Source organism: Trichoderma citrinoviride (genome assembly GCF_003025115.1).
Source record: "Trichoderma citrinoviride strain TUCIM 6016 unplaced genomic scaffold BBK36scaffold_6, whole genome shotgun sequence".
Taxonomy (NCBI): Eukaryota; Fungi; Ascomycota; class Sordariomycetes; order Hypocreales; family Hypocreaceae; genus Trichoderma; species Trichoderma citrinoviride.
Window position 1 is genome coordinate 1,531,575 of NW_020194714.1, and position 10,699 is coordinate 1,542,273.

Below are 10,699 nucleotides of genomic sequence, written 5' to 3' on the forward strand. Positions count from 1 at the left end.
ATTCATGACTGGGCGCCTTTCTGGACCGTCCATCTTCCACTCCCTGTCAGCCATCACGCGTGCCTGCCAGGTTCAAGTCCGGTGCAGCCCAGCTCGAAGCTTGACCTGCCGTACTTAGTAGTCGTCACAGCTCCTCTTTCCTCTCCTCTCCTTCCGGGATCTTTCCTTCCTTCTTTTTCTTCCTTCCTTCCTTCTTTCTTTCTTTCTCTTTTTACTTTCCCTTATCGTGCTGTCGCTCTTGCCCTTGCTGTTGCTCGGCTAGTTAGGCTCAGCCCAACCCAGCTCGGCTGAACTTCCTCCTTCTCTTCCACGCTCCTGCTCTCGCTTGAGCTTCATCTGACGTACGCCTGTGATTCTGCCTGAGCTGCTCCTGCCCCGGCCTCACCACCTCAGGTCTCGTTCAGACGCTCTTGCTCTTTATTTGGCATCCAGCTCTTGCCTCCTCCGCCCATCCCTGCCTCCTACCTCACCCTGCTCTTCGATAGCGCCTCCCTCGTCGCTTTCTTTCCGTTCCGCTCTGCGTCCACTTTGCCTCCGGCTCCCTTGCGCCTTCTCTCTCCGCAGCCGCCGCCATCAGCCCTCGGCGCACCCGAGGAGCGTTTGGTTTCGCAGCGCATTCGCCTGCATAGGTCTTGCTTACCTTACCTTGCCTAGACCTGGTAATCTTGATACCTAAAGTGAAGATCCGGCAGCTGGTGCATCTACACCCGAGTCCTGGACAGATGCCCGCACTGCGGCTCACGGATAACAAGATCGCTTATCTCTCTCCAGTGGCCCAATCTCTAAGCCTTGGATTCAGGTCGCAGCACTTCCTTTAAGCGGCGATTCTCCTCGGACGCATCTGTCGACATCATCAATCCGTTACCTTGGCTGGGTAAGCGGCGCGTTCGACCACGACGTGCAGGTTCCTGAGCATCTTCGGTTGGCTCTGGAAGAAAGTCTCCGTAATCGACATACCGCTGCCACCACGGGGATTCTCGGCTTCTGGGCAGAAGACTACATCTCATAAGCAGTCGGTGCTGGGCACGGCTATAATAAGACCGACCGCCTCCTGCATTCACTTCTCGTACCCAACTGCAAGGCATCTCTCTCTTATTGGGCAGGTAATATCAGGCGCAGTATCCCCTCCTAGGCTTTTACAGTGCTGGATCCCTCATACTTCCACTTGTCTGTGACATCTTCTTTGGGTGCTTGAGCTTGCCTATCGCCTCTTCATCTCCAGAACATTTGTGTGTCTCGGGATTTCTCAAGGCAAGCTCCGGGAGGTCTTAGCCAAGCTTGGATGGACCGTTCCCTCAGCCACTTTTGAGCATACGTTAATGAGACTCTTTCCCGTGGTTCTGGACGGCTACTTTGGATTCGACCTTCTGGTCAAGAGACCACTGCAGCGAGAACTATAGTCTCTTGCACTAAGACACACGAACCACTGCCAGGACTCCTTTGGATATCTCATACCTCGAATATATCTCTATCCCACGACTCTGATAGGCCGGGTCCTGCAAACCGCTTCTGAAAACCGCTTCCGTCATTATCGCCAGGGTCGTTCGCTTGTTTTGGACATTACAAGACAATACCCCGACTCGAAACATTACGTGATCCCACATCTAGCCCATAACCCGCGGCTGGCGTGGAACTGGACCACCCAGACAAGCTTGGCCATTTGGGTTACTGTCGATAGTTAAGGAATCGTGGACTGGGACCAGGTCTGGCACAGGCCGTGACCAAATCAATGGATCCGACAAACAACGGGCGGCCGCCCTACCCTCCTCTATATGATGCTACATTCTCACCATCCGATCCGCGGCGGGAGCTTGGGCATCATGCACCAGTACCACCCATGTATTGGCCTCCAAACCAGAATGCCGTTCCTCCACTCTACTCCATGTACAGCCCGTATCCGCCTAATCTCGATCCGCCTCATCAAATGGGCTTATCCGGTGGGCTTCCGCTGCCCGATACTGCGCCTCGGGGCTATCTGCCATACCCTCACCCGGTGCCATTGCCACATGCTGCACCGTGGAACGACTCCTTTTCGCAGATGCCAGGTCCGATCCAAACAAACCATGCGAGCATGCCTCACGGGCAACCCAGGTCCGCGTTTGGACTGCCAACGTCTGTTGCTCCAGCAGAAAATGAGTTAGGGCAGAGCGGCCTCGCGATGTCACCAGATGTGCCACCTCATAGCATCTACACATCGCAACATCACGTGGCCGTTCATCCAGACCACGTTGTTCCGCACTCAACGACTTCTCTGCAAACTCCCAACTCGTCATCGTTCCGCCGTTCCAACTATACTGCTTTACCAGGGATTAATTCTCGCGCCTCGCGTCCTCCCCTGCCATCTACTCTCTGTAGGTACCCCATTTTTGTTCCACCCCCTTGAATCTTTCAAGGTAGTGCGTTTGAAAGGCTATGCTTGTTCCTCTACTGACCAGTTGCTAGATGGCTCTTTATCACATCAATACGATCCATCTGGGTTGGCGCCACACGCACACCGAAGAGCGATTCAGTCGAGAGCCCGGCGTTCGTTGACCACACGCCCGCCATCAGACTCAATCAGAGAGACCGAGGAAAGTGGCACAAATGCAGCAGTCGACCAATTACTGGATCAGGTACTGGACGAGGGCACAGCAAGCAATACCGCCAGGCCCACCGCCCGACAGACGCAGGCCACTGATAGCATATCACGAAAGACGGCTTGGAAATTCGCACACTACGTCTTGAAAAAAGTCGAGATTCAAGACTTGGCCGAAAGCGAGAGGAGTGAGTATTGTAGCCGCTTCCCCTCCTTGTAAATCGAGAGCTAACAGACGTACAGCATGTGCTATTTGCTACAATGACTACGGCACAGAGTCTCCTGAGGGGTTGTGCGAAGAGCCATTGCGATTGCCAACATGTAAGCATGTATTTGGAGACCATTGCATTTCCAGATGGTTTGAGGAGTCCGAAAGTTGTCCATACTGCCGCAGAGACTTGGAATTGTATCCCAAGCACTATCTCGGCCGCACTCCCGCCCAAACCTTTTTGGCAATGCTAAGGGCCCATGGCCAGATTTCTAGCAGGTTAGTTGGACCTTCGTCTTTTCTCTTCCTCTCTGCCCCTTCTTCCTGTCGTCGATCCGGACGGAAAGTTGGCTAACCGTGCTACCATAGGATGACGGAGGAAGTCTACCTGAATCTCATCGCCAACTTAGAGCAGGATGACGACGACATGGTTGAACCTCGAGAGCCTGAAGCGCCGGAAAGCGATACTCCCCATGCCAGCAGAGACTCCGATCCTCCTTCCAACAATGCTTGGACTTCATCTTCGTCAAACTCCACGAATTGGCCGATGCGTAACCCCCTGCGGGAAGGTGGGAGGTACTCTCAGTGGCTCCCAAGAGCATCGCCGCAGCGAGGGGCACACCCTCCGTCGAGCCAAGAAAGAGAAGCTCCCAGGCAGCGCAGACAAAGATTTTCACGCCTCAATTTTGTGCCAGGTGCAGGGAATGCTGAGGGCGATCTGACAAGCCCCGTACGCTCACCATTGCAGCCCCTACGACCAGATAGCCAAGCCCAAGCGAGCACGACGATTTCGAGTACGAGGCCTGAAAACAGCGACAGGGCCAGAACATTGGCGGACGCCCAAGGCAATACAGGTGCTGAGTATGGAGATTATACCCAATCGCCGGCGTCGACGTCTCCGAATCGACTGAGGCCGTGGTGAAGAATTGGCTCTGTTCCACGCTCAGGGAGGTGGTGGTAATAGGCCGGTTGCTACCAGCCGACAAGCACTAGAGAGTATACAATGGCTAGCCATCCTTGCAATATCTTCTTGAATTATCATTTTTTGCTCTTTTATTCCCATGTCTTCCCTCTTTCCTTGTCGAGCGAGCGAGTTCAGCGATAGGTTGGGTGGTACTACTAGGTGCCTTTGGGGTAGAAACTTGACCAAGTCGGTACTACATGGTTAATATCTTCAGCGCAGCTGATACAAGCGTACATGTGAAGACAGGCAGAGGTGAGCATCACATACTTTACAGTAAGGTAGCTGCAGGTAAGCCGTATTATACTGTTGGTGTTGAGATAACCTAGCCTTAGTCAAGCGCGGCGACTATGATGGGCTTCTTTCAGCCTGGGTAGAAGGCCTTCGTTCAACCTACCAGAACACCTTGTAATATGATTACGCATCAACTCTCGGCCCTACATACAAAGGCTCATGCGTGCAGTTTAAGATAAGTCGCCAGTGAACATTCTAGGCAATTCATTCGAGTTGAGCTTGTACAAACGACGGAGACCGGACGTTTCCCAAATGGGTGGAACGGAGACGGAGAGGGGCGAAAGTTGATCGAAAGCCGGCCCGGCGGGTCGATTGCGGCCGACGGAATGGCGGACTTGATTTCTTCTTGATTGTTGTCTTTTATGCATGCGCCGGGGCTTGAGCCGGCGGCGGCGGCGGACAGGTTTGGTTTCATTGGAATTTTTCGAGTTGGAGAAGGCATATCCTTTGCGGACTTTGGCGCTGGCGATGCATGTATGGGGGTGTGATGGCACGGCATTGGTCTTTGATGGAGGCGTTGCGGAACTCTGGGAGAGGAGTGGCTGTATAAGTGCTGAGACAAAATGGAGTTGAAGTCCACCTTATACTAGACGCTATTTTAAGTTGCTGTTCGAAATTATCGAGAAGAATGATGGGCGGATGTATAAAGTAGAATCGTCATCTATTTATGGAGGCCGATTCGGATGGTCGGCGGTGTTGTAGTGACGCTTGTGCCTCTGTCAGCCACTACCTACAGATCATTGCTCTTTTATTTCTTTCAGGGCACTTCGGGTCATGATAGCAGCTAGGATGCTAGGTAGGCCTTCTGCATACACTTCCAGTCGAAGCACTACGAGTTTGTCGGAGCTACGGACTATGCTTGAAAGCTACAGCAACTTTGTAAGAACCTAACCTAGATTATACTCCATAGAAGAAGCTGAAAAGGAAGGTTGAACCCGTCGAACGGTTAGGGGGGTTTTGCCGGAATCCCGTTCGTTGAATGGCGGCTCCCCCTCGGTCTCTGACGAATAAGAGCTTGCGTGTTTCGGTTGAAGCTACTGAGTCTTTAGCAAAGATGATAGGCTGCGTAAGGTAGTTTGGGGGTTTTAGTGAATCCCCTCCTTGATTTCGCGAACTCCGCTCGTCTCCCGCGGAAACGGCATTCGTGCTCTGGTATTCCCAGAAGGCTTTCGGCTTGGTGGGCGAGGCGACCGGACCGTGGGGAGGGAGGGGGGGGAATTGCGCGTCTCGTCTGATGTTCTTTGGGTTCGAGGCATTGTCGTCAAATGAGTCTTTTGCCTCTGAACTCCGTACTTTGAGTACCTTATAAATAGTTGAGGCCATGTCTTTCTCTCTTTACCTGTGATTTCTACCTGCAACTACCTTACCTACACAGTCTTCGGGATATTATTAGCGACCCTTGGAATCAATCAATCAATCAGCTGAACCCCCAGTCCTCATTACATCAGAGGGCAGACTCTAGCCGATTTGGGGAGGCAAACCGAACCTCTGGGTTTCATCCAAAACTCGCCTGATTTCCATCTTACTGAGCTTTCGGATTTGGCGAAGAGAAAGACGCTGAGCCCGAACTCGGTCCGCTGAATTGTTAGCTGGAACCCCCTTTCGCTCACAATTCTTCCCGCTGTACTGGCTTTTGCTTTCCTCCCAAGACGATTTCAATTTCTGTCTAATTCACTTTTGTCCTCTCTCCCCTTTTTCATCTGAAATCTACAGAGTGTCGCGGAATTGGTTTCAAATCGGCCATCACACCTTAAAGTCGGTGACGACTGCTTCGACGACAAATGCGAATGGGCATCTGAGGAGGAGCCATGTCTTTCAAGTTGATGGTTGTCTCGGCCCTCGCCGGCGGCGCGGGATGGATGTACGCGACACAGGACGCCTGGACCAGAGGCTCTTTTCTGCAGGCGGCGACGGTCCTGCTCTTGATCGAGCTGGTGGCTTACGGAATTTTCGACATGTTTGTGTATCCCAAGTGGTTCTCGCCCTTGCGACACCTGCCCACGGCGCCGGGGAAGCACTGGCTGATGGGCCACGGATTGAAGATTCTGGCCGAGAAGCCCGGCGCGCCGATGAGAGAGTGGTAAGTTCATCCGTCTGTCTGGCAACCAAGCATTGAACGCTGTGCATTGTTGCGTGGAGAGACGAGTACACGGCTGACTGACCCGACTGTGAACAACAGGGCTCTGACTATTCCCAACGAGGGCCTCATACGCTACTACTGGTTCTTGAACCGCGAGCGTCTGCTCGTCACTTCTCCCAAGGCTCTGGGCGAGGTGCTCACCACAAACAGCTACTCCTTCGAGAAGCCCGAGAACGTCAAGACCTTACTCGGTCGCATTCTGGGCTATGGCGTTCTGGTGGCCGAGGGGGATGAGCACAAGCGCCAGCGGCGCAACTTGATGCCGGCTTTTGCGTTCCGACACATCAAAGACCTGTATCCCGTCTTCTGGGACAAGTCGCGCGAGGCGGTCCGGGCTATGACCAAGGAGTGCGGCGACCGCGGCCAGGCGGACCTGGAGGTCGGCGAATGGGCATCGAGGGTGACGCTCGACATTATTGGCGTCGCGGGCTTGGGCAGGGACTTCCGGGCCATCCAGGATGAGCACAACGACCTCGTCCAGACGTACCAGTTCCTCTTCAAGCCGAAGCCGCCGGCCAAGCTTCTGGTCTTCCTGGCCGCGTTGGTGCCCACGTGGCTGCTCTACCGACTGCCGCTGGAGCGAAACAGGGAAGTCGACGCGGCCGCCGCAACTATCAGGGCCGTGTGCCGGGATCTGATCCGAGATAAGAAGCAAAAGATGATGGCCAACAAGGAGCGCACCGACGTGGACATTCTCTCCGTCGCGCTCGAGAGCGGCCAGTTTACCGACGAGAACCTGGTGGACCAGCTCATGACGTTCCTGGCCGCCGGCCACGAGACGACGGCGACGGCAATGACCTGGGCCATCTACTTCCTCTGCTGCTCGCCCGAGATTCAGACGCGGCTACGCAACGAGGTCCGCGAGAGGCTGCCTTCCACGGACGACGTCGGCGCCACCATCACGAGCCTGGACATTGACCGCATGCCGTACCTCAACGCGGTCTGCAGCGAGGTGTTGCGGTACTTTAGCCCGGTCCCGATGACGGTGCGCGAGGCGGCTCACGACACCACCATCCAGGGCGTCCGCGTACCAAAGGGCATCCGCGTCTCCCTGTCCCCCTTTGCCGTCAACGTGGACCCGAAGCTCTGGGGCCCGGACGCGGGCCAGTTCAACCCGGACCGCTGGATCTCGGCCGACGGGCTCTCGGACGAGAGCAACCGCAAGGCGGCGAGCGGCGGCGCGGTGAGCAACTACGCCTTCATGACGTTCCTCCACGGGCCGCGCAGCTGCATCGGGGCGAGCTTTGCCAAGGCGGAGTTTGCCTGTCTCTTGGCGGCCTGGATCGGCCGGTTTGAGTTTGAGCTTGCGAATGAGGAGGAGAAGGATCTGGACAAGGTTGATATCAAGGGGGGCGTGACGGCGAGGCCGGCGAAGGGATTGCATGTGAGGACCAGGGTGCTGCCGGGCTACTGAGGGGGGAGGTGAAGTTGGATGAATGTTCACGTACAGGGATTGGGGATAACGAAAAGAGTCGGAGATGGCCGTTGCGAGAGGATGGAACAGCCTCGTGTATAATGTAGCTGTGAGCAGGTCGGCTTTTCAGCGAGCAGTTCTTTTTATGTTGTTGGTAGTTTGATACTTGAGGTAGGTAATCTAGATAAACTCTGACATATGTTCCTTATTGGTTCGGCATAGACGAGGCGATCTGACGACGCCACCTGCGCAGTTGTAAGGTTGGATGCCATATTGATTAGAATATGTATTACTCAAATTGAAGTTGCTTGGAAGATGAGGCTGTTCTACCTGCGCGTAAACTGCAATGTTCATCTGATGAGATGCAATATACTGCCGGGTAGAATCAACAGAGTGCTACAAGGGCATTCTCGCAGACGACAAAGGCGTCTCCAGAGATGTGAAGGGGTCATTATGAGCGTCACATTTTTTTCGTTTGCTGGCGTCTGAAGCATGCGGGTGATTGAGTCAGGTCTTGGGCATGCATACATGAAGAAAAAAAGCCCTCGTTCTTCGCATGCTGCATGAGAGAGGTAATGTGTCCCTTTTTTTTGCTATTTTTATTCTCTTCAGATGGGTACTATCTCCTTCATCGTCTTCCCCGAAAACAACGTGCGAGTATGCTTTGGTTCTGCCGGCTGTGTGAAGTACGACATCTCTTTGTCTTAAGCCGAGACAAGGTCTCGCGATAGCGGTGATGGGTGAGACGGACAAAGAAGAGGGATCGGATCTGCGAAGATGGCATGATATAAGATGTACCAAGCCGATTCTACGCGCCATTCGGTATTATTAGCAGCATCCTCGTATAACTTAACATATGACATAACAGCCTAATGCTCGTATGTATGTATGTACTGCTGCAGCACTCGCATCGCCATCAGATGCATTGGAGTTTGGCAGATTTGGAAGGCAACGATGTTATGCAGGGTAAGTCAAAAGGCTTGTTTTGTCTCCCTTATTTTGTCGCCCTGCCTTCGGAATAGTACCTTAGCACTAGTAATATCTCGATCTGGCGATACACAGACACAGACACACACACAAGAGACAACCGTAAGACAACACAAGGTCGTAGTGCCAACTGGCAGAAAAGCGGGGTTTGCATCGGCGAAGAGGGAAGACAGACACACGCAAGGTACCGCTAGGTAGCGGTCGATATCTGGATCAGAAGCCAATGGCTGCACAGGTTGTCGCTGTCGCTGTTGTTGTACTACAAGCACAATGGTCAGACAGGAGAGTGAGACAGATGGGGTGGTGCATGTACTTTGTGTGACTTCGTCGCCCAACTGGGGGACTCGGGGACTCCCTGTGACCCCCTGTAGCGTCTGAGGGCCTCGAAACGGGCGGCTGCTGGGCGTTTGATTGGCGAAGCTGGGAGAGGGGAGATGCAGATTGTACATGATGTGTACATGCATAGGACAGGGAGGAGGGATGCCGAGATGGCGAGATGGAGAGGAGCCGCCAGCGCAGCAGATGTGCGACGTTGAGTCAGTGACAACCAATGGATGCGGGACGCAGGTTGTGTCTGAAGCGAGCTGCTGGGGGCCAGCAATTGGAGCTTGAGGTGCAGCTGATGAAGAAGAATGAAGAGGATTGAAGGGTTTCCAGTGCTTGTGTAAGGTAAGACACGATGATAAGGTACGAACAAGTACATTGAAGTGCAGAGAGCATTGACACGCTTCTGATGAGCCCCACAGGCTGGTGCGTGAGGCTGGAATGCTCACGCTGTTGTACCCGTCACCCAGATATGGCCGGCGAGGTACCTCCGCACATGGAAGCATGTGCACCGCACGTTGAAGCTCGGAATCCACTTGGCGCCACCCGTTTGCTGCACCCTCGCGCTTCTGCTCCGGTTTGGGTGTAAGAGTCGACGCTCTGGCGCTCGAGTTGATACAATGTTACCTGACAGTTATTATCATCGTCGCTTGTTCTTCGTGTCCTGGTCCCTTTTGTTTGTTTGTTTGCTTGTTAATATCAAGACTCGAATTCGACCGACAGACGCAGGTAGGACAAGGCACTTGCTACGTACGTGGCTGAACCAGCTCGGCAGCTTAACCTACCCCAGCTCTCGTTTTGTGTCTTGCCGCCAGATCTGCTGCCAGAATCGCATCTCGATAGCGGCATGTACCTCCATCCTTCACAGTCTCGTCGACCCGGAGGTGCCCCCTTTTTTCTGTCGGCCCCAGTCTCTTGTGATCGCTTGTCCGGCTACTGGCCAGCTGAAGACAGCCGCTAAACCCCCATGGTGGCGCCGCCTGATTGGGCCGTGCCGTCAGCCACACCGACCAGCCTGGCCCCGGCCACCATCTTTTGCGCTGGACGCTCCGCGTTTGAATCGCCTTTCTCCTCGCCAGCGTCGAAGCCGTCGCCCAGCCACCGCCTGTCCTGTCCACGGAGCGGGTCGGGTCGACTGGGGTGTGTGAGCGAGCGAGGATTGGCGTCGTGCTGCTAAGCTGTGCTGTGCTAGTCGGTCGCAGTTCCGTCAGCTCTCGTTTCCCTTGGGGGAAACCAAAACAGACGAGGAAAAAAACACGAGCCGGGCTTCGACTCCTTCACACCACCCGGATGATAAGAGGGAGGGAACTAATAGAAAAATAGAAAAAAGAAGATAGAGAGCAGCTTGTCACTGGCAGAGCGACCGCACGCCACGCCCGGTGCCCACGATGCCTCATCCCCGCCGCCGGAGCCCGGAGAGCTTCAGGAGGCGGAGGCGCGAGAAGCGACTGTCGCGCGAGGATCCCGCCGGCCTGTACTCGTCGTCGTCGCCCAAGAGCAGCATCGCGCCTCAGCAGCCGGCCGGGAGCTCTTACAGCGCCGACAGCCCACGGACGCAGCAGCAGCCGCAGCCGTACGAGTATCCGACCCAGCAGGACAAGCCGCAGCCTCAACCTCAGCTTCACTCCCAACCTCGGCTTCCCTCGCAGCCTCTCCCCCAAGTCCAGCCATCATCAGAGCAACAACCGCGGTTCCAGCCGCCGCCGCTGCAGCCCCAGCATACGGCATCGTCGCCGTATCCCTCGCCGCAGCAGTACCAGCAGCAATACCCGGCCTCATTCCCCCACCACACGTCG

At 54.8% G+C, this 10,699-nt stretch overlaps 1 protein-coding gene across 1 annotated transcript; it reads left to right on the forward strand.

The window, feature by feature from the left end:
* Positions 1-6,211: 6,211 nt before the first annotated feature.
* BBK36DRAFT_1135276 (cytochrome P450) lies at positions 6,212-7,592 on the forward strand (the record flags this gene model as incomplete). The annotated part of the gene is made up of 1 exon (XM_024892584.1): positions 6,212-7,592. The coding sequence occupies exon 1, from the start codon at positions 6,438-6,440 to the stop codon at positions 7,590-7,592; it is 1,155 nt and encodes a 384-aa protein (XP_024750437.1). The 5' UTR covers positions 6,212-6,437.
* Positions 7,593-10,699: the final 3,107 nt, after the last annotated feature.